Consider the following 25,182-nt stretch of genomic DNA (forward strand, 5'->3'; position numbering starts at 1 on the left):
CAATTAATAAAAGGATTTTTAATCTCAACATAAATCGCAGAGTGATTTTGCAAAACACAAGTCCTGAATCCCACTGCTGAGCATCAATGTTAGAAATTGGATTATTATTTGGGGGTGAGTGACTACCTGCCTCAAGCAACAATCAAAGTCCATGTGAGGGTGAACCATCCAAGGCACTAATTTAACATGACCACAGCACCCTGATACACACAGCACAGAGCAAACAAAGCTTAACTGGGGGCAATGTGTAAGCTATTTATGAGGTACCAAACTAGCAATAAAGTCAAAATGCAAACTCCTAACAGAATTAAAATAACATTTAATAAACACAAATGCACCAAAATGCAAAAAATCCAATTAGGGGAACCAGAGATATTCATTTTTAAAGTTTTAAGTAGAAATAGCACCAAAAAGCACATTGCTGTTGTGATAGTCACTGTTCGCAGGTAAACCAGGACCTAGGGGGCAATTTGAGGCTGACCACAATGAACCTTGGGTCGGATACCCCACCCAGGTTTGTCCCAGTCAAAGTTTTGACTTTCTCACCTTGTCCTTGAAGTCCCAATCCACCCCAGGAATACACTTCTAAAGACCCCAGAATTCAGAAGAGACACTTAGAAATTAACAGGGTGTCAGATAGAGGCAAACAGCAGCGTCAGTCCAGGTCCAGTTGCCACTGGTCAGCTCTATACTTGCAAGTAAATGCCTCTTGCAGCTTGGGGTCTCCCTGTACACTTAATTGTTTAGCCTCTAACAACTTAATCCCTAAACGTTTACCTCTATATCCCAAACCCATAATACTGTAACCCTTAACCCTTTATTTTTATCCCTATTTCCTATACCTATAATCTCTGATTCATAACCATGTGCCCCAGAAAACCTTAACTGATAAGTATTTGAATCCCTAACTCTATACTTAAAATTCTTAACCCTGTACCCCTGATCTTTAACCATGTACCCCAAACCCTCTACTCCTAGCCCTATACCCTTACCTTCTACACACTTATGTATCAAAAAACAGATTTGAGAGTCCTTATTAGCGATTGTTTGCAAATCGTTATTAGGGACTCGCAAACTGCTATGTATGTAGGAATCGCAATAATAATTGCGATTCCTATGCATTCCTTAATTGCGACTCACAATTAAGGGATCCCTTCCCGTTCATTCCTATGGGTCAAGAGGCCCATAGGAATGAATGGGAAATGCATGCGCAAATTGCGAGTACCCGATAGGTATTCACAAAATGTGAAAGCAATTTCAAGGGTGCAAGGGTTCCAAAAGGACACCCTGTTGCACCCCTGAAATGTGCATGTGTGCACATGTGGCGCACATACATGCCCTGAGGGCATGTATGTGCGCCACATGGCACTTTGAAAAAAGCAAAAAAGTGTTTTTTTGTAGGAAATCGCAAATTACCACTAACTTGAAGTTGGTGGTAATTTGCGATTCCTTAATTAAGGCAATATCACAATTTGCGATGCCTACTAGCTTAGCATTTAGGGAATCACAAATTGCGATTCTCTAAATACATGTGCAAAATAGGGAATTGCAATTTTTACGATTCCTTATTCTGTGAGTAGGTTTTTACTTACCTACATAGCACCCAGCTAATTTCAGCATTTGCGAACGCAATTTAGCTTGATACATCTGCCCCTTAAACTTCTTAACCCATATCTCTTTACCCCTTAACCCCAAACCTTCACCCAATGCGCCAAATCTTTAACTCTTTACCCCAAACTCTTAACCCTGTAACCATATAGCAATTATATTTTCACACTGTTGTAACATACACATATTTCGGTATCAAACTCATTTGGGAGTATTTCTTTTTTGATGTGTTTTAGAAGTAAAACAAGTGTTATTTTAGAAGCGTGGTTTTGTTTCTGTGTTAGTAGGAACTTCATATTTAGCTAAATATTCATTTGGATATTACCCATAATAGATTGCTTTGGACTGCCCCACATTCCTTACATAAAACTTATTAAATGGATACTCCCTCACCCACTGAAGTAAGTATTTTTTTTGTGCATTGACTATGCAGTGCCCATTATGCATTCTCCTCATAGTAAAACGGAATAGTGAAGGATTTGCTCTTCCTTTTTAAAATAAAAATCTGGTTGTCCCAAAAATTAATATGAACTGTTATCTTGTTTCAGAATCCAGCTCCAGGCTTACTAAATTTTAAGAAGCCACTTCCGTATCCAGAAATATATATGGAATATCACCTTTGTCCTCTTCCAAAGTATACTGTCAACATCGAAGGTACTGGGTGGTCTAATCCAACACCAACACAGAAGAAATTTCTTAACAGAGAGGTACTTTTTGTCCATATACATTTCTTGTTAGCTTCTTAAGCATGTAGATTTGGAAAATTACTTTTAGACATTGATTGGGGTATAGAAAACAGGTTGTCACCCATCATCTCGGATCCTTTTAAAGCACACATTCAAAGATGTGTTGTATTATGTTTCTTGCTGCTTATATCCACTCTCCTATACACTAATTTTGTCTTTGCAATTTGACCTATCTTTTTGAAGACGGGTGTGTGGTAATGCTGGGATTTTGCATATGCTGTCAAATTAGGCATTATTTGCACCATTGCCAAATCAACTCAAGTTGTCAATTACGTTTTTGTAAAAAAAAGAAAATCCACAAGCAATGCCCTGCAATTTTAATAACTGCACCAAATGTTTGTGACTCTGTGTATCTAATATTTTCATACAAGATATTATTTCTTAGTAGGATGTTTCTGGGATATAATCATTGAAGATGAACTGATTTACAAAAATATCATGCTCAAAACTCTCTTTTGTTTATAATATTATATATTTGCGATTTTATGTAGGGTGAACATGGCCCAAAAAGCATAAAAATGATTTGCAATTAAAAATAGTGTCCCAGGTTTACATTTATCAAGGAACAATATGTAAAAATGTAGGATTATTATAGAAACATTATACATTTATTATACCTTTTTAAAGCACTTAAAAGCCAGCTGTAGGTGAACAGTAACAAAGCACCTGTGTCTGGCCATATTTCCAATTATTGCTATTGTAGTTAGGGTGTAGTATGGGTTGCCAGCAAGTATTGGGCCCCTTAACCCATGGACCATTACCACTCTGTGATATTTGTGGGGGCATCCGTATCCGTCCTGCCCACCTATTAAAGTTGATATGGAGGCTCTTAAGTCAAGAGTCTTGGTACTGGGGTTCACACATGCCCGTACCATAAGCATAGCCCTGCCCACCTCCCAAAGATACCCCCTACCCTTCAAGAGACTTGCCTTCGGCCATGATCCTCCTGGGACATGGCATTGGGGTTCTCATCATCCTCCTGTGTCCCAAGACCTCTAGGGAGTTTTGGCTATAACTCCGTCATCAGTAGAGTTGCTCCTCTCTTCCTCGGTTATCATTTTCACCGGTATAAACACCACCTTGCTCTGGATATCACCTACCGAGAGTCCTCCTCTTCTACAGCGCTCTGACCTGTCGGACTCTCTCTCCCTATTATGCACACTTCCCCTTTCACCTGCAGTGGTGCCCTGTGGCTGACATCATCCCGACTGACTGATACTCTATTGAAGCCATCCACAGGGCATATCATAGCGCCCATGTTTGAATTCTCTGGAGTGTCTGTATCTATTACACACTTCCTGGTGCAAAATAAAAAATAAAAAAAATAGTAGTACAATTTGTTTTCTTATAAAAAAATGTTGTGCCCCTAAGAATTTTGTGCCCAGAGCAACTGCCCCATGGCACCGCCCACGCTACACCACTGAATGTAGCCTCTAAGTTCCAAACGTGGCCCAACAGGATTTTAGTGAGTTGTATTTGAATATCCATTTAGGTCTTGCCTTGAGACAACCCTCTCTTTAACCTTGTGTAATGAAAAAGACATAAAATAATCTTTTTTTTTTTAAACTTACCAATATAAATATATGGAAGGGCTTATTATTTAAACATTGGTCTGATCATATTTTGCTTCCACACACTGCTGCATACTGCATGGGATAATGGGTCCGTCCATTTCAGCCACTGGCACTTTTCCACTGCTAGTGATAGCATTTTTCCTGATCACATGTGCACATCCACTTGAAAAGACCTTAGTCGAAATTTCTTCTGGGCCCATTTTGTACTGTGCCAATGCTTTTTCTGCCACTCTTTATGTTTTTTTATTTTTCTAGTCCTTATTGTGTGTTTAAAGTTTGCCTTCGAGTAATTCAAAGCCGGTAGTACCCTTTTATTACTCCAATAAGGATCATATTTTCCTGTGACGTCCATTAAAATGAGAAAGGGTTTACTTTTTTTTTATTGAAAATATTTATTGTAAGCATATGGCTGCCATTTTTAGATGTCGGCAGGATATCTATTCAATTTTTTGTGGCTTATACTTTCAATAAAAATAAATATATACAATAACAAGCACACTAGCTTGCCAATGCCAAACCTATTGGCATTTCCAATGCTTGTTATTTATGTATTTATTTATTTATTTGGTATTTATATATTTATTGAGAGTTTGTACACGACCCTAGGATATCAGAATGCTAGAGAACAGCTACACAGAGAATGTTCACTTGCACAAAGGAGTTTGTAAAGATTACGTTACAGGTGTTTGTCTATACTTTTTTTTATACCTATTTGCCAAGAACATTATATAGTTACTCCCGTTTCTGGGTTGTTGCTGATGGTGCTTTTATAGTCTTGTATAGTCTTGTGATGTGGATTGTTTGTTATACCTGTACACATATCTGTCTGTGTGTTGTCTCCATGCTATCTTTAGTTAACACGTTTCCTAGAGTTTACCAGTAGTTGCCAGTGGATCGTTGGGTTGGGGAGCTGCTTCTTACAAAGCTGGTGCTTTATGTTTCTCATTTGTACCTTGTTTTTGACCAGTGAAATTTTGCGTTGACATCCTTGATGATCACGGGACAAGTGATTGCTATACTCTTATTAAATTAAGTGGCCAAGGTGCCTTTCTAGTAGGAAGGACTTTACACTTTTCTTGAAGTAAGCTGCTGATGGGTTTGCATGAATTTCCGGATGAATGGAGTTCCAGATTCTAGGAGCTTTTCCTATGAATGAGCGCAGGTATGATTTTTCTTATTTGCATTTCAGCAGGTCCAGAAGTAGAGTATCTGCGCTCCTAAGTGTGCGGCTATGGTTTTGAGTACTTTTGAAATACTTGGCACCCTTAAATGTCTACTCTGTATGCTCAGGATGCAAGATGTATGCTCAGGATGCAAGATAATATGTTCCTTAGATATGATTTTATTTGCTCTATCCTGGTCCCAGTACCTGATTGAACCCCTCTTCCGCATCAAGCAGTGTGTTACTTAGGTTTGTGAACTATGGAAAACACACGGAGCCCCTGAAACAAGGATAAAACACTAACAGGGAAAGTCAAGTATTTTGAAAAGAACTGTAGCACCGGGCTCAGTGCTGATTAACAATAAAGTAGTGCGCAAACTCTAGACACTTAACCACATAATATATAATATGCTAACCAATTTAGAAAAATATTTTTGATTTTATTAGTCTTTTTGTGTTATTTGTTGGTAAAAAAAAGAAATATATATATATATATATATATAGATTCAATTTATACATGATTTACTTCAAAACCTAAATAATTACACATTGCTACCTATATTACACTGGTAGATCCAACCGCAAACTTGTTTAGAATTCACAGTTAAACAGCATTTTATATTTATCACATTTTATGTTGTCTGGACACAATATGCAATAAGATTGACATTATATAGGCAAAACCACTGGTAGTGATTTGAAGAATACCACAATAACTTAGGTTTGTGTACATTAATTTTCGGCATACATTATATGTATACATATAAGACTCCTAGGTTTCCACTCACATATTAGTGCTAATATGGAATAGAAAGCCTATAACCGTACAATATCAAGTTTTATCAAACTTCCTGTGTGCCCTTTGACATTACAGAGGGCAGAGGTATGGAGCCGTTTTGTCTGTGAAAAACGTTGTTTGCCATTATTGTTTCTGTCGAAAATACTAATTTAAAGCAAGTTTTGGTTTAGAAAGTGCTCTGTGCGATATTCTTCCCCAGCGGGATATTGTGTGGGTCCCCAAGCCTTTATAGTGGACGGCAAAATTTGACCTTTACTAGACCCTGAACTTAATAATTACTGCCTACCAATCATAATGGCCTCCTTACTAAAAGTCTAGACCATATAAATGTTTTGAAACAGGGGTTTCATTTTCTCCCTAATAGCAGAGGTACATAACTCACTCCACAATAGATTTCCCCATGAGTATTGATGCAGCAGAACCATTTTCTCGACTTCAGCTTCCGCACTGGACCCATTAAGCTATCTTTTTATGAATTTCTACCGAACAGAGATTTTGCACTATGCCCGTAGAGGCATTGGTTCTCTGATGAATCCTTTTTGTCAAAGGGAGGGGTGAGACTTCAAGATGTCCAAACCACAGTTAGCAACTCAATGAGGACCATTGTTGTGGCCACCTCACAAGTTCGAAATTCGATTAAAATAAATTACTCTCAGAACAATACTGTAAATATAAAGTATTGCTATTGGAAGACCCAACCTCCTGAAGAAGTTTAGGCTGACCAAAATGATACCAACCAAAAGCTCTGTTGTTGCTACGCGGAATAAAAGCAACAGGACTTGATGTTCTGAAAACAATCTATGACTAACTCTATTACACATTTAGAATCAAACTAATGACACAGTTCAAAGAAACAACATCAGGACACAATAACAGACGCAGGCAATTTAGAAAATGTTGTTATTGTATTAATGATCCAAAATCAAAGCATCCAAGCAACATTTTAAGTAGCTCAGTTAGAATGCCAATAACATGCAGTATAAAACCACACATTTAGTCAAAGAATTTCAGAGGATGGGTTCAGCTTTATAGATTTCCACTACTAATGAAGTCAGGAGGATGGTTAATAGGCGAAAACCCTCATTCAGGAAAGGGTGAAAGGGTCAAGTTAAAGTCCTTTAGGGAAGTGTCCATGAACATGGGGAAAGAACAAAAATCTGTATCTCACGAAATCAATTCAAAAGAGTTCAGTAAGCAAGTTAATTGGAAAAGAAAAATCAGAGCATTGAGTTCATGTTGTCGGCAAGGAAAGGAGTCCAAGTCAATCAGCAATAACAGCAGCTGCTGAAAAAGCGTTGCCAATCTAATCCTCATCTTCCACTCCTCCTCCCCTGGGGAGATCGTCTTTATAGTATAGATGCAGTTGTGTCATCAGCGATTGGACCACAGTGGTCTATCCAATGTGCGGTCATTTTCCGATTGTCAGTTACCATTTGCTACTCTAGCATTGTTTCCCAAGCTAGTGTTGAGAAACCATTCTTTGCTATTCTCACAGGCTAGTTACAAAAAGAAAAATGTATTTGTAGCTCCTTCGTGGGTACAGTCCAAGGATCGGTTCCCACCAGTTCACACACACAAGGAATAAGGATTCATTCATAGTCAAATTGTTACTTTAGGCAGGAACAGTTAAAGCAACATTTGAAAGTAATATGTCAAAGTTCATGTCGCTAGGCCATTAAATAATGCAGCCTAAGTAGAGAATTTCAATGCATTAAAATAATCTTTGTTTCGTAAATCAACTCATCAATAACTATTCAAAACATAATAAAGTATATCAAGCATTTCATGTTAAGAAATAATAATAGTTTTGTCAGTGATTATTATATTAAAAATGAGCGATCCTAAATATGGCCTACTAAGAAGAATTTCAAAAGTATCAACTTTTAAATTAATTCTAAATATCATTAAAACAAAATTGCTTTTATTAAATTATGTTCTTTATGATGTCAGGTACTTATACTGAAAATGTCAAGCATGCAACCCTTATCAACATTGATTTACACCAATGTCTAGTTTGGGAAAGCACTCTGCAATTGAAATCAATAAAAATGCTTAACTACTCATTAGTCTTCAAAATATCATGTTAAAATTAATATTTGATTAATCCTACTGTTTTTAGCTAATCAAGCACGCTTTTACGGTGCTGATAATTCAACTTTTCCATTTTTCTGTGATGTTTTTTATCAGCATGTTTATGGTACGTTATTATTTAATTGTCAAATCTAGTGTATATGTTGTGTAAAGAGTAATTGATTGCTACGCTGTTACAGTCTCTTAGCATTAACCTAGAGCTGCCAGGTGTTGAAACACAGAACTCTGCATTCCGAGGATCCCCAGACTGAAACCCACCTTTATCTATGAATGCTCTCAGCCCCAAAATCTTTTCTGATTAAGAATTTAGAGGGTAGAGTCCGCTCCATTGTTCATGCTGCCTTTGCTTGGACACTTCACGTCTCCGCCCAGATCAACACCGTGATGCCCATCAGAGAATGTGTGAGACTCATTGTAGGTGTAGGGTCGTAATTTGCACTTCCTGTATACAAACCCAATTTGATATCTGCGTAGAACTGATAGAGTTACAACTACGTAGGTGAGCTATGACATTCTCTAATCCCCACGTGGGTGTACATATTTTATGTGTTACTTGTAACATACCTGGAGCCATTTTCATTATTTTTGCCTTATGTATGTCTGAGCGTTTGCAGTGTGATTGTGATCGCTTCACCACCCTAATGCCTAATCTTTTTTAAGCAATTAAATCTGCGGCCCAACTCATGGAGAAGGATCCACTGAGATCTTTCTTTTGTCTCAGTGAATATGTAATCGTTTTGTACAAGGTTAAGTACTAATTGTGGAACCTATGAGAAAATCGTTGTTGAAGAGAGTGACATTTGAGTGGAGCAAAGAGAGGGATGAGGCTTTTCAGAAAGTGCATGGGTAATAGTTAGTGGGTGAGTGGGTTCGGATGAAAAAACTTTTTTGTGTTCAGAAAGGTGAGTCTAAGTTTGTGGTGCCTGTGCAAGTTGTGCGTGTTTCTAACAGTCCTTTATTGCTGAAGAAGCGTGGGTGGTTGAATAAAGGAGCTATTATTAAACTGATTCATGAATAGAATTTTTTTTTTGCTCAATGGTGTGCAGTTTTCTTGTGAGGATAGCTGGTTTGACACTAATTTGAACAGTTCCATTGGTGTGACTATGAATGCTTGTGATACGGATTTGAGTGGTGAATGTTTTTCAGCTCAAAGCATGTAGGAGGACATCGGTGACAACAGTGTTGAGAATATGGGGAATAATCATTGCTCCATCACTTCTGATTTCACATCTAGCTGTGGTAAAGCAAGACATGTCAAGTTACCTGTTAATTTGAAGGACTACGGGCAACATGTATCAAACATTTTTGTGTTCGCAAATGGCCCGAATGCAAAGTAATGCTTTTCACATGTATCAAACCCTATTTTACAATTCGGTAACCTGTAATTCGGTAACCTGTAATTCGGTAATTCAAACAGGCAATGATTAGTACAGTCCTGATGATGATCCCGGTTTATTAGGAGCCAGGGGATCAAATTGTCGACGATTAAACAGTTCTGCAGTTAATCTATCTGTATATTGCCCTGTAGATACTGTATGTCAAAACTTGTTGAGATTGTGTAACATTTTGCAAGAAACAATTGGCTCCAACGTTTTTTGCCTGTTAAAATTCTTTTCCTCACTTGTTTACTTCTCTTACTATATGTTTTCTTACTTTGGGTTAGGTACAGGATTGTGCCCTATCTAATTGTGTGTATATGACCTCCCCTAGGTCAATTGATATCCCCTTGATCATACATTAAAAACTTCCTCACCCGGCTGGGTGGAGAAAATTGATTATAGTACTGATTCCGGTCTATAATTTCACTGTGTATTCTATTGAACTATCCTTAGGACCCTTGTTCTTTATAATAATTGATCACCCATGGTCCAAAGGTATCCATCGGGCTCCCTTGTTTACTTAAAAAGAGCTTCCTGGAAAAGGGACGCAGCACAACCCGCAATTGGAAAATGCAGTCGCAGTCCACCCGTCATCTGAATGAGGCCTTATATTTTATATTGATTCTATATTATTTTCCACTCTCAGGTCTGGTTTTGGGATTCCTGGTATGTCTAGTTTTTTTTGTTTATTTTAGTACTTTATTTCTTTTGTAATTTTTAGTTTTAGTTTTGTTTTGGGTAAGGGGGATGTTGTGTATTGGACGTTATTAGTGCTTGTTTATTGTTCGTATGCTTGAAGGGAACTTGAAATTCTGCCATGTTCCACAGGTTGTCCCGGTGATCTTTTCAGACTTGGCAGCCTATGATTCATGCCTGTTGATCTTCATTTTCCCTTGTGGACCTGTTGCTGTATTAGTAATAAAATAAAGCTTTATTCTGGCCATGGCTTCCTGTTATTCTTTGAAAGGATGTCACTACAGTCATCTTTGGGGGAACTCTAGGCCCCTGGACGTGTTATGTTATGTTAAATTATTTGTAAAGCACAACGTATACCTGAGGGTGTCTTGGCGCTGAAATAGTAAGCAACAAAAGGGGTGGAACTACCTACTGATTGAAAGCCAGGTTTTTAAACGCATCTGGAAATGAGACAGGGAAGGAGATTATCTAAGATTGAGTGGAAGAAGATACCAGGCTGTCGCAGCTCTAACCACAAAGCTGTTGCCACCCCATTTCGATTTTTTAAATCTAATTGAATTTACTCTGAAGGACCTTGCTGATCTTAGATTTTTTGATGGAGTGTACCATGATGAGGCTTTCTTCAGAAAAGAGGGTCCTGAGTCATGGAGGGCCTTGTTCTTCATGCAGAGGGCCTCCAATGTTATTCTGTTTTTGACTCTCAGCCAGTGGAGATCTTTGAGAGCAGAGAAAACAGAGTGGCACCTAGGCAGGTCTAGTAGGAGTCTTGCCGCCGAATTCTGAAGAATCTGCAATTCATTCAAATATTGAGCTTGCAGGCTGATGTAAAGGCTGTTAGAATAATCGATCTTGGATAATACAAGTGTGGAAATAACTGACTTCCTGTCTGAAATGGTCAGAAATATTAGATTTTTTTTAAGTATTCTCATGGTGTTGTATGAGGAGGAGACGACTGTGTTAATTTGATTGCCCAAGAGTAATTGGTCATCAATCATGACACCAAGACTCTTCGCTTTCCTAGTGGGTACGGGAAGGGGGCCCATCTCCCCAGGCCAGCACGGGGCAGTCCAAAAGTAAGAGTTATTACCGAGTAAGATCACCTCAGTCTTTCCAGCATTAAGCTTAACGTGGTGTCTGTTCATCCAACCATTAATATGTTTCATACAGTTGTGTATGCCTGCACCAGTGTGGTTGGTATCAGAGGCTGATATCATGATTTGCGTGTTGTCTGCATGAGAAGTGAGGAAAAAACCAAAGGATTTGACCGGGGGGCATGGTCTGCACATATATATTGAAAAGAGTCGGGCTAACAGAGGATCCCTGTGGAAACCCACAGAGCAAACGGAACGAGCTTGATGAGAAGGCGTCAAAGTTGACTATGTTTTTCCTGTTTGACAGGAAGGGTGAAAGTAATTTCAAAGGCAAGGTTTTTTTTTATACCTTTTGTTTCCAGACGGTGGATCAGGGTGGAATGTTCCACCGTGTCAAATACCGCAGATAAGTCCAGCAGGATAAGGGCGGCTGACCCCCCCCTTTATCTAGGATGAATTTGAGCTCATCTGTGGCCTTGATCAGGGCAGTCTCTGAACTATCTTCAGATCTAAACCCGAATTGAGTAGGGTCCAGGCAGTTGGAGTCCTTGATAAACTGATTTAACTGAGTGTTCAATACTTTCTTTACTATTTTCACTGGGAAAGGAAGCCTCGAGATAGGTCGATAAATGGCCAGGTCCTCAGGATCCAAATTGTCTTTTTTCAATGAAGGCAGGATGGAAGCTCGTTTCCATTGGGATGGAAAGATGCCAGTTCTAAACATATTATTAAATATGTCAGAGAGGTAGATAGCAATAATGTCAGAGACTAGCTTTATAACTGAGGGCGGACAAGGGTTGTCTGGAGAGCTTGGCGTGGTGGTTAAGATTAGTTCTTTTATTGATGCTGTGGAAATAGGGGAGAAAAACGTGAAGCTTTTAGTGGACAAATCCTTATCGGAAGCTGAGTTCGTATTAACTTGACCGGTGATTGGCGAAGAATTATTACCACAGTGTCCAAATGAGTAGAAAATATAGTCAATATTACCCCTGAGGTGTAGCAATATCATCCCAAAAGGACTGGCTTACCCAATCTTTTTTATGCTCTGGTTGTTTGGTTAATTTATTGATAACTTGATAGAGTTCTCTGACAGAGTTTTCGGAAGATTCCATTTGCGAGGAGAAGTTGGCTGCCTTTTCTGTAACTAATAAAGCTTTGTATTTAGTTAATGAGCATTTATACTTTTCTCTCTCGCATCTGTCATATTGGGCGCTCCATTTCCTCTATTGCTGTCTGCAACCTTGTTTTTCCATTCTGAGAGCCTTTGAAAACTAAGGAGCAGATGGACGGGTTCTATTTGGGCCGCCTGTTTTTATCGGTGCAAGTTGAGAGAAGGCAGAGTTAAGCCAGGTAGAGTAAGTCTCGATTGCAAGTTTGGGAATGTCATCCACCATGGGACTTAAGATAGTAAGAAGTTGCTCAAGTTGATTTTGGTTACCTTTTGCCCAGGATATGTCCTGGGAAGATTTAGACCTCTTGTTTGGGGCTATATGGGTAGCGAGACAGTTGATCTTAAAGAAAAAGGCTGAGTGATCGGACCAAATCAGAGGAAGTTACTTCAAGGCTAGAGATATATTTGTTGTTTGAAAGCAACACATCCAGCATTTGACCCCCACAATGAGTGGGATCAGAACTGAGAAGTTTAAGATCAAATGCATCCATGATTTCAATTAATGAAACTGTATCCTTATCTCCTGTTTGCTCTAAATGAAAATTAAAGTCCCAGAGGACTGTAAAATTAGAATTGCAGATATCTGCCTCAAACCAGGAACTAATGGAGTTTAGGGAGCCAGCTTTAGAGCCTGTCGGCCGACAAATCGTAGAGACTCGAAAAGTGTCACTATTTGTAACCCCAAGTTTGAAGGACAGTGCTTCAGAGTCATCCGTCTCTATAGTAGTAAAATTTGCTCTGAATTTATCCTGGTATATGACTGCCAAACCCCCTCCTCTTTTCAACGGAAGATCTTGCCTATGTAGCAGATACCCGAAATTAGTGTCTGCAAGCCGTTCGGGCATTGAGGTATTGGTGGCCCATGTTTCTGTGATGGATAAAATGTCAGGGTCTTGTAAATCGATAAAATCTGCTACTTCAAAGGCATGTTTTACTAGAGAGCCAACATTAATTAAAGTGCACCGTATACCCATACTGTCCTTTATGTCAGAAGATATCTGGCTGGAGCCGAGTGATCTGGTAGAAACAAATCTGCCATATAGCCGGAAGCCACAAGAGGTACAGGAGCCCTCCGACCCCTGACCAAGAGTTAAACTACAGGACAGTGACAGTTAACCCTCTTCTTGTATATTGCATGAAGTTTCTTGCTTGTAAAGGAAATTTGTGTTCTAGGATCTAAGCCAAAACTGACAGAGGGTCTGGCGCTGGGCAAAGTCCAGGCACGGGCGGGCGCAGACTCGCTTGCCTTTGGCACGCCCACTGCACGCGTCCACTCACACATGGCAAATAAGTAATGTCAGCCATGTCAGCTGATCAACCCCTTGCCGGTAGTATGGGGAGCCAGGAGGGAAGAGCTGCGTCTCTCCGCACAATCGGCAAGAAATGCTGCTGCGGACAGCGGACTGGGAAGCAAATGTACAAGGTGCCAAAGAAAGTGCCAGTAGGTTAGATTTGAAGCTATAACTCTTTAAAAACAATCACCAGTCTACAGATTTCAAAATACAATAGCCACGTTTGCCCCTAGAAGCACTACTTATTACGTTCTGCGTATCTGCTCACACATGCCAAATAAATAATGTCAGCTGGGTCAGCTGATCAACCCCTTGCCGGAAGTGTAGGGAACCGGGGGGAAGGAGGGGCATCCCTCCGCACAATCAACAAGAAATGCTGCAGCCGACAGGGACTGACAAGCAAAAGTACAAGGCGCCAAAAAAAGTGCAAGTAGGTTAGATTTGAAGCTGTACAACTTTAAAAGCAATCACCAGAATAGTCTACAGACTTAGAAATACAATAGCCACATTCACCCGTAGACGCGGTACTTACTACGTGCAACTTAGTAGTTTTGTAGGGGCCCACAGCTCCACTGAACTAATCGACCCTAAAGCGCCATACGGTCTTGAAGGGTGCTAGCAGATTAGGAGCAAACAAACTCCTACAGGAGCCCAGTTCTGCAATATTTTATGTCTCATTAAGGAAAGATGAGGTAGGCAAGACTAAGGGAATGATTGGGTATGGCAGACAATTGGACCTCCAAACTCATGGTGGCGTGGCAGGAACTGCTGCACTGGCGGTCTGACTGCCGCATTACGAGTTAAGTGGCCGCACTGCCACAGGATCTCCGCAACCACCTGGGATCCATGGTCCCTTGGCAGTGGTGCAGCGGTCTGTGGCAGCAATATGGTGGTGGTGCCACTGCGGCACTGCCAAGCATATTTCAACTTTCCACACCTCCACATTTTTCATGGCACCTGCCACGAAAAGTGTGGGAGTAATGAATGTTAATGGGCCCTATATGGCCCCCTGGTGCCCCTGTACAAGGGGAAGCATGCAGGGGGCACTTGTTGTGCCCCCCTGGCTGTATGCACCCTCTGAACGGTCTTTGGCACTCCCTCCATGCTGCAGTTCAGCCTTGGAACTGCACCAGCGTGACCGCCAAAGCCCCGCCTGCCAGACCACGAGGAAACTCGTAATCTGGCGGGTAGTGGTGCAGACGGCTTTGACAGTGTGGGAGCAGTGTGCTGGCATGTCAGCCCACTTCCACACTGCCAAAGTTGTAATAAGGCCCTTTGATAAGATGAGGCCCACTCTAGGTTCTGAAAATACAGCCCTGCTTGCTTTAATGAGGGTTGTATGTCACAATATTAATAGTTAAAATATTATCTGACATAATATTATTTACTTAAATATTGTTCCATTGTGTGTAGATTTTCTGTTTTAACCCCAGTGATATTCTTGTAACCAATGTTTAGGAGTCAGTATTTTTGTGAGGCAATATTTAGGCCTCTATTTTCTGGTGTTAAACCTGTTATTAGAAGCACCAATGTATTTTGAACTTCGCATGCCCCAAAGATGGAATCAAAAATTTGGAGGTATGTTTCACTTTAAAGAACAATAGTTCTGTTTGGAACCATTTAAGTTGAGGATGGTGTTATGTGCAAAAGTTTGACATGCTGCCCATGCTACGCTTGTGTTCCTTGTTCCTTTTCATACCACTCTGTTGTAATCGAATAAACACGAGTGTGACACGCCTGTGTAAAGCTCTTTCGTTGTCTTTCGTAGTGTGAACGGCTGCTCCTGGCTCGTGGACGGCTGGATTACATTTGCAGAGTGCGGTGAATATATATATATATATATATATATATATATATATACACACACATACACACACACGCACACACACACGCACACACACACACACACACACACACACACAGTTGGCTGACAGTTAGCATCATTCAGTTGCTGACTGCTTCTTACCGTGTGTGCCTGACAGAACCTTTCTTCGGTTGAAGTTCAACTTTCTTAAAGTACCCGAAGACGTTTTTCTACAGATCGTATTGTCATCCATGATTTTTGTTGATGATGTGTAGATCAAGATTGTTCATGAGCATAGGTGTGGATGTGGATATTATAGGTTGACAATGATTTTAAGGCAAGTGAAGAAGTATATAGAAGAGACCTGGTAGTGTGGAGTTATTGTGGGAGCCGCACTCCAATGTTTTACTACATCCCAATAGTTTGATCACCCCAAAATTTAACTGTGGTGCCTCAGCTTCTACATCCTTGATCTTGCAATAAGATTCACCACCCTCCTTGCCATCAGGCGCCACAAGTCTACTTAATAACTGGGTTCTAGATCATTAAAAAAGTTAATGGGTTTTAATACAGAATCTCAAAATAGGCATTACAGAGAAGTGCCATATAAACTCAGAAACACAGTGCATAGTCAGAAATCCGAATTATTCTTAGTCCGAATAAGCAACAAAAAATCATAAACTTAGTACATCTAGGACAAAAGGAAAGGCTCTCTCTAAATGACAGAGTTCTGTGAGCAATCATTAAAGTCGCTGCCTCATCCCGAAAACAAGGGATTTTTATACATGTTTTATTAATAAGTAATAAGCAAAAAAAGTAAATTCAGCATGGCACAACTAGTGATAACATATTGAGGAAATCAGAATTTAGATTGTCGTAACAAAAATATAGCACTAACCCATTTCTAAGGAAAATGAAAACTCCATCAGCTTCTACAGCAACAGCGCAGTCTGTGCATGTGCAACACAAGGTGAAACACTTTCAAACATAGGCTCATACACAAGTGTATGCTAGCAAACCGACATCGGAACTTCCAGTGGGAGTATCCTTCAGAATGATACATTCAGTACACAAAGAAAGTTTTCACTCAATCTACATGCTGTCTAAGGAAAATAACCAGTTGTGACACAGTATTCTGTGCTCTGCGAAGACTGTGGGGAAAGAAGACATGCAAGGAAGCATTGTTTGGGAGGAGTAATGAGAAGCAGCACGATGATCAGAGCAGCAAAACAACATCCATATTAATACAAAGATATCTCTGCAGAAATGTGGCATTATTAAACTGCATTAGCAAACACACTTCTAAACCTCTAAATAAAATCGTTTCAAGTGCAACAATAATAATTTATCATAAACATCATGAGTATTCAGTTTCCTCCCCTGTGATTATTTTTTAATAATAACTAAAATAAACTAGTAAACTTTATTAATCATCCATAAGTTAGCAGACATCATCATCATCTGTAGTTGCTATTGAGAATGTTCCTCTACCATTTTCTCTGGTTGTATACCTGATCCTTGTGAGGAATTGGGTTGGTGGTTGGGGTGGGGTGAAATCCTACTCAAGCAACAGCCTGAATCATTTTCAGGGTGCACCATAAAAATGTCGATAAATTAACCTGTGCTCAACCCTCTAGTAGCTTGGCACAAAAGCTGTCAAGCTTAACTTAGAATCAATACGTAAAGTATTTGAGCAGCACTTAAACAGTAATAAAGTGAAAACAAAACACAAGAAAAATCTCACATGAATTTAGAAAAATAGGTTACATTACAATATATTATTTGTGACCAAAATGACAAAAGTGCAATCAGTAGACCTGTAGATATGCAATTTTAAAGATTTAGATAAGACCCAAAGTGCCAACTGCTTGTATATGATCGCACTAGACTGGGACAAAGTAACAAGTTCAGGCCGACCACAATGGAGTGCAGGCTGGGCACAGTTCACAGTTTGGTCTGCTGAGGAATGTAGGTAAATGCAATAAGAGGGGCCCCACAGACCAAACGGGACAGAGCTCTGTGAAAGACTGGCAAGTCAAAAGTAAATCACTTTAGGACCACTGGTCATTTATTAGCTCCAAACATGGACACTCACACAGCAAACATCCATAATCCCAATCCTGAATCAGCAGAATGCTACACAGTCAAATAAAGATACATATCACAAGTTTTTTTTAATAACAAAAATTCTTATACCAAATATCACCGCAGTTTTTCAAAGGATTAAAAGGTATTCAATAAAAGAGCACAAAATCAATCATTTAAAAAGAGAGAAAACATACAAGACAATTACATCTGTCATTGATTTGGGCTGGTTTGTAGGAATCAATCAAGCCAACACATAACGACTAACCAATCCTTTTCTAATGTGTGCATCTGTTCCTCAACCTGGCACAACAAATGCGTTGATGCGTTTCTGTGGAAATTGTAACAACCACCTTCTTCAAGACAAAAATTATAAATTGCCCTCATATGAATATAATAGGTTACAAATCCACTGAAGACAGCCTTTATAATACCGCTGGTTCAACAAGGTATAAACCCACCATCAACAAGTATGTTTCGCAGGTTGGAAAGTATATCCAGAACCTCGCACAGAGGTGGAGTCATTCTTTGAATTCCAATCACATATGCCACTTGAAAAGGCTGTCTGATTATTCTGTTGATAGTATAGGGCTTGCACAATTTAAACCTCTTACTGCCTTTAATCCAGATGAGGCTCGGCTTCAATAAAAATTAATGAGGCCAACGCTGAAGCTAATAGTTTTTCTAGTTATGTGCACTCTTCTAATGCTTCCCTTTACGTGGAGGTGATATGATGCGATTCAGGCACTTTATTGCATATGATATACTTATTTATGCATTTGCATGCAAAACCAACCCATTTTCTAAGCAAATAGAAATAGGCAGTTTTCCCACAGATACTAAATTTCCCTTAGAATAGGTTCTCCACAAAGCAAATAATCTCCACTAACTTCATTAGTTATATCACACTCAGTTTCTCCCACAAATAGTACCGTACTTCCCTTTAAATAACTTTGCCTTATCATACATATCTCACCTTTATCCCATTCTCAATCTAGGATATAAACTGAAAATCTAAATTCCTCTTTCTCATTCATCTCTTCTAATGCAACATTCTGTTCTTCCCAGTTTCTCACTACCTTTACTCCTTCCTCCTTGTATTTTCTAATAAAAGTATGCTCCTCAACAGACACACATAACCTTGATCAGTGTTAGTAACATACTTGTTTTGTGCAATATCTCTCAAAAATGTACTTTATCTAATTTCTCTGCTGTCTTCTCTAATAGCCAAATCTTCTAAAAGCACATTAAACTAATTTAAATATGGAGAAGGTGACTCCTTGTGGTTAAACAAAATCTATATGCATGTTACACAACAGTGAATAAGATATAGGAAGCTGTATGTTAGTGGAGCCTTCCCTAGCTGATGTAGGAACGTAGTCACACATCTAACACGCACTAACTTTCTTCATATCTACATATTCTCTAGTCATTTTAGTATGCACATTATCATTAAATACACTTACTAAGTTTTCTCTATCTGCTGGTACATCATATTTTAACTCATTTCTTTTATTAGTAAATAATCATTAGCATTTCTACCACCATATGCAGCATATACCACAGGAGTCAGTAAGCACAGCAACAGGTACACTAATATTATTATTATTGACACCAACCCTACAATTTATAGCATTTACTCTATTCCATCTTCTATTGCAAATAAAACTCTTATTGTGGTAAAACAGTTTATTATTATTATTATTATTATTATTAAAGGCTTTTATATCGCGCTCTATTACTAAAAAAAATAGTATCCTGGCGCGTTGAAGGCAGAACAGTAGGGAGAGAACCAATGACTAATAACTGAACATAAGAAAAAACAGTTTAAACTATTGTATTAAAAGGGTGGGTTTTTAGTCCTTTCTTAAAAACATTGAGGGTCGAAGCAGTTTTTAGGTGAAGGGGAAGGGTGTTCCAGGATTTTGCTGCTCTTACCGAAATAGATTGGCCGCCAAGTCTGCAGTATTTGAATTTGGGAACGGACATTTGGCACAGGTTGGCCGATCGCAGGGGGCGATTAGGGACATACAAGCGGAACCTTTTCCACAAGTAGATAGGGCCATTTTGATGAATAGCTCGGTAGGCCAACACCAAGATTTTGAACTGAATCCTGAGGGCAACAGGAAGCCAATGGAGAGCACGCAGCAAAGGGTGTGCACTAGAACGCCTAGGAACATTGAATAGGAGCCTGGCAGCAGCGTTCTGAATGACCTGGAGGCGGTAAATCAGGTATGCTGGTAGTCCGCCAAACAGACCATTCGCGTAATCCAACCTAGAGAGTATCAAGGCGCGAATAACGGTCTCTTTAGCTTCTTTCGGCAGGAGAGGGAAGAACCTACGTAGAGTTTTTAGGGTAGCAAAACAGACCCCCGTGAGTTTCTTAATGTGATCCTCAAACTTAAGGTTCTTACTGAACCAGACTCCTAGGTTTTTTACTGGGCCAGATGTGGCTTTTGGAGGGGGTAGGTCAGCAGGCCAGAGACGCTCATTAAAGTCCTCAGGAAAAGAGCCATACAACAAGATCTCAGATTTACTTTCGTTGCATTTCAGCTGGGCACGTGCTAACCATTGGAAGACCGAGGACAAACAGTGTTGGGCCACCGACGTATCTAAATTACCTCTGGGCCAGGTAAACAAAAGCTGCGTGTCGTCGGCGTATGCCATAATTTTTGCACCCAACTGTTCAGCAAGGTAAATCAAAGGGGTAAGATAAACATTAAAGAGTAGAGGGCTTAGGATGGACCCCTGGGGAACACCTGTAGAAAGTAATTTAGGGGTGGAGGCAAAAGGAGGCAGCCAAATTTGTTGTGTGCGGTTATCTAAGAATGAAGTTAGCCAATCAAGTGCAGGGCCGGTAACACCTATATCAGCTAGTCTGGCGAGTAGGAGGGAGTGAGGCACCGTATCGAAGGCAGCAGAGAGGTCCAATAAGATCAGAGCCGCTCTGCCGCCCTCGTCAAGACACTCCCGAATGGCCTCCGAGATTTCAACGAAGGCCGTCTCGGTGCTATAAGTAGCCCTAAAGCCAGACTGAGCTGGATGTAGAGCCTCTGTTGATTCGACAAATTTATCCAGCTGCTTGAAGACGGTCTTTTCACAGATTTTTGCAAGAGCTGGGAGCAGAGATATAGGCCGAAAGTTGGACGGCGTGGTCGGGTCTAGACCATTTTTTTTAAGCAATGGGAGCAATTTTGCTTGCTTCCAACAAGCGGGGACAGTAGCCGTAAGGAGTGAAAGGTTAATAAGCTGGGTAACCTCATTTCCCACTGTTTCTGCTAAGCCCGCAAATACTCTAGCCGGGCAAGGGTCAGAAGGAGATCCTGATTTTAAGGCAGTAATAGTAGAGCTGATATCAGAATTTAATTGGAGGGTGAATTCAGCCAACTGCTCAGTGCGTGGGGGCATTGAGGGAAGCAGAGTAGTTAAAGGTAATGTAGAGACATTACAAACCTTTTGCAGGTCCTCCTGGATTTTAACAATTTTTTCAATGAAGAACTCAGATAGTTCTTCACACCATTCCTTTGATGCAGGTAACATAGGTTGAGAAGCACAGGGAGATGTAAAGCTTTTTACAATAGTAAAGATTTCCTTACTGTTGTTGTTCGCTTTGTTAATACGTCCTGTAAAATAGCTACGCTTGGCAGATCTGATGGCTGCATAATACTTTTTTTGTGCAGCCCGCAGATCTTTTTTCGCCTCGGGGAGATAAGCTTGTCTCCACGCCCTCTCAAGTTTTTTGCAGCCTGATTTGAGGTCACGGAGGGCATGGGAAAACCAAGGTTTGGAGGGGGTAGAGCGGAGCCTGCAAACCCGGCTGCTATTAGTTGATGTAGCAGTCGCACATTCCATCCATGAATTAAATGTGCTGACAGCAGCCTCAATATCAGGGGGAAGCAGAGGACGAGACGCATCAAGTCCCTCAGAGAGGGTATTCAAGTTAATCTTCTGTGTGTGGGCAGTTTGGGGTTGGGCCGCAACAGAAGTCAAAAGAGGCCAGGAAAATCTGACAAGCTTATGGTCAGACCAGATTACTGGCTCAGGTTGAGCCATGGTGATGTCAAAATTTGAACATACCAGATCCAAGATATGTCCTCCTAGATGGGTTGGAGCATCCACCCATTGTCTTAACTGGGCCATAGAAAGAGCTTCTGTAAGGCGAACTGCCTCTGGCAGGTCCGGGCAGTCAACATGAATATTAAAGTCCCCCAGGAGGAGATACCGGGAATGGCGTAAGATCCGAGGGACTATTAACTCTTCTAGGGCTTGTACAAAATTACCCACGTGGCCAGGAGGGCGATAGACCAACGTACCGCCGATGGAGGAATGAGCATTGAATTTTAGGGAGAAGTGGAGCATCTCGGCTTCAGGCAGTTGTTGTTGGGAGTCATAAGAGAAAGTCCACTGTTCCCTAAAGACAACCGCAATCCCACCACCTCTACCTAGGGGTCGGTCAGATCTAGAAATCTTGAAACCGCGTGGAATGGCCAATTCAACAGAGGGGGCACAGGTTTCATTAAGCCAGGTTTCCGTTATAAAAAGTAGATCTAGTTGACTTTCACTCAGCAGCTCATAGATATCTGCGGCATGTTTAACCAATGACCTGGCATTGATCAATCCCGCTTGAACCAGTGAAGAATCAGAGGGTCGGAGATGTACATAGTTGAGCATAGGCTGAAAGCAGAAGTTACAAACCTGGCAGACTCGAGATGCACTGTTTCCCACTTCCCAAGGGGTGTTACATGGGCAGGGGCTAGGTTTCAGCATCATGAGGTACCCGCGTGAGTACCGCATAGAATTGTTAAAGGGGCGCCTGTGGGCGTTAGTAGAGATGTTGGCCCTGGGCCCGTCCGAGGCACGGACGGGCACAGACGGGCTTGCCTTTGGCGCGCCTTCGGCGCACCACCGGCGCGCCCGCTGCGCCCGCCCGCTGCGCCGTCGGGAGGTGTTACACATTTATAGTCAGAGGAGGAGGGTGGGAGGCAGCCAGCAACTAGAGCGCTCGGCCTGCCTTCCCCCCCAAGATGGCGCCCGCTCCTGACTCGCAGCAGCCCTAAGATCGGCTCGGCGAGGATAAACAGGGAGAGGTAGGGCGAGCTACAGTGCAAATGTGCAAACACAACAGGACACAGAAAATTTCATTAAAGATTAAAATGAGTATTCGCATAATAAAAGTCTTGATATGATTTTTAAAATTCTTGAGAAAGAAAGCAAGTAAGTCTGCTTAGGTCGCGTTTCACAATTCAAGTAAACAGCCCCGGTTTTCGCTACCCAGGCTGCCTTCACACACACACAATTCAATCTGTGTGCGCGCGAAAAAGGAAACTCCTAAATAGTGTGGGAGGGCGGGAGGCAGCCAGCAACTAGAGCGCTCGGCCTGCCTTCCCCCCCAAGATGGCGCCCGCTCCTGACTCGCAGCAGCCCTAAGATCGGCTCGGCGAGGATAAACAGGGAGAGGTAGGGCGAGCTACAGTGCAAATGTGCAAACACAACAGGACACAGAAAATTTCATTAAAGATTAAAATGAGCATTCGCATAATAAAAGTCTTGATATGATTTTTAAAATTCTTGAGAAAGAAAGCAAGTAAGTCTGCTTAGGTCGCGTTTCACAATTCAAGTAAACAGCCCCGGTTTTCGCTACCCAGGCTGCCTTCACACACACACAATTCAATGTGTATAGATCAATTAAAACTATACTATATTTCTTCTTTTTTAAATTAAAATAATAATCAAAACAAAAATTTGACGTAGTCTTCTCAGCTTTCTTTTCAACTGTTTGTTTCAAAAGATCATTTCAAATATGTTTCAGGTTTCAGTTCTCTTTGTTTGACTGTGTTGTATTGTGCTCTCTATGTAGCATGAGACGTTCAATGTGGGCAATCTCTTTGGTGGGGCTAACTATGATGAAAGATTCTATGCAGGATAGCCCTGTCTGAGGTTGAGCTATATGGCCTTGTTGTATAACAGTTGTTCTACAATAAACATGTTATTGTAAATAACTTGGTGGTGTTGTCTTCAAGAAACAGCAGTCTTAAATACGTTATCTCAAAAAGTCTCCTTATTCAATTCTATGTGACTTTTCTTCTGTTTCGAAGTCAGTTTTTTCACTCTCAAACTTGTGCTGGCACTAATTCACAAACGTATTGTCATCCAACACTGTTTCATCTTCTTCACCTTCTGAAACTCAGAACACCCATTCAGGCGAGCCATCATTTCTATTTGGAACTCTTTTTCTCAATAATCTCTTGCCCACTGGTGACTCACTTCCACTAGTTATAGAATCTATTTGTATCAGACTTTTCTTCTAATTCAATGGTGTTTTCTTTTGCATGTTTTCTTCCTTGGAATATCTGTCCCAACTCTTTCTCTCTCAGCAACAATCTTTGTCGGAGTTTATTTACTGTCCAAGTAATTTTGACTTGACCTCGAACCCGGACCCCAACTTGAACTTTGATTAGCTTTGTCTGTGCCTGCTCTGTTCACTTCTTCTTTCCATTGGGGGTCATTGTAACTTTGATCTTCAACCGCAACTTATCACTGTTTGCCTCTCTCTCTCTGGCACTCTAGAGCTTAGTGCATTGCGGGATCTGTACGGTAGCAGTAGCTTTACCCTTTCACTTTGCTAAGTCTTAAGGTAAAAACAACTTTTTTGCACAATCTTTCTTTTATCTTTTCTAAACACGTTGAGTTTACTGGTGATGCGGTGAGATTTTGTTGAAGCATTTGTGTTTAGGAATTTTTAAAGCTATAGATCAATTGAATATGTGGGTGTGACCCTTACACATGTATATTCCTAATTTCATTAGAGATTACCCCACTTTTTGAATGGGGTTTAAAAAGAAACTCAAGAGTAATAGGTCCTGAAGAAGGTGGTGGAAAGTACTTGTATCCCATCAAAACGTGCGTTGACATATTTTGTTTGAAAAACTCAGTTCAAATCACATCAATGGAAGGTTAAAGAAGAATGGTCTCCTTCGTTGCTGTTAAAGAATATTATACTGGGTGGTCTAAAGGACCTGTTTATATGGAGTGGGCATGGGTGTGATGTACGAGTGCGAGCCAGGGAGTTGCAAGTGGGGCGGTCAAATGTTCAATTGTGTATTGTACTGTTTTGATTTTGTATTTATTGTAGTATTGTTTGTGGAATCTATGTATGAGTTTTAAGTAATATATGTATATATAGAAAACGTGTCTGTAAAAATGGAATATATTAAAATAAGAAAAATTGTCAGAAAATAAGTAAATCATGCAAAATAAAATAAAAATTTGAACAAATGTTTCTGGGTCATTCTATATTGGATTAATTCCATTGACTGATGTGTGTTTCTTTCTCCTTTCCTGAACCTCACATATAAATTTGGGAGCACCCTTTTTCTAATAAAAGAATAATGAGTATTCTTTGTTTTTTTATCTATTTGAGCACTTACAGTTAATATTTCACTTTTCCAGGAAGTGATTAAAGGGATAATGAACTGGAAAAAGTTCACACCAATTGCTCTATCAACCTTGTCAACTGCTTCATTGCTCACAAGCACCCATGTGCCACACAGGTAAAATTAAAATGTTTTTTATTTTTTTAGTTTGTGTTGTTTTGACCAATTCAAACAAGTGCTTGAATAGCTAAATCTCTTTTGCTTTGGAAGTATCCAAGCTTCACAGCAATAAATACATTAATTGGTTGTTC

General features: G+C 40.3%; 1 protein-coding gene across 3 annotated transcripts in view; it reads left to right on the forward strand.

Annotated features, from left to right (window-relative positions):
• The window catches only part of CFAP221 (cilia and flagella associated protein 221), a 661,487-nt gene that overhangs the window by 502,551 nt on the left and 133,754 nt on the right, over positions 1–25,182 (forward strand). For all 3 annotated transcript variants that reach the window (XM_078682395.1, XM_078682396.1, XM_078682398.1), the window contains exons 20-21: positions 2,157–2,315; positions 24,948–25,048. In XM_078682395.1, coding sequence (XP_078538521.1) covers positions 2,157–2,315; positions 24,948–25,048 — 260 coding nt within the window. The remainder of the gene's footprint in view (positions 1–2,156; positions 2,316–24,947; positions 25,049–25,182) is intronic.

Source organism: Lissotriton helveticus, chromosome 3_1 (genome assembly GCF_964261635.1).
Source record: "Lissotriton helveticus chromosome 3_1, aLisHel1.1, whole genome shotgun sequence".
Lineage (NCBI taxonomy): Eukaryota > Metazoa > Chordata > Amphibia > Caudata > Salamandridae > Lissotriton > Lissotriton helveticus.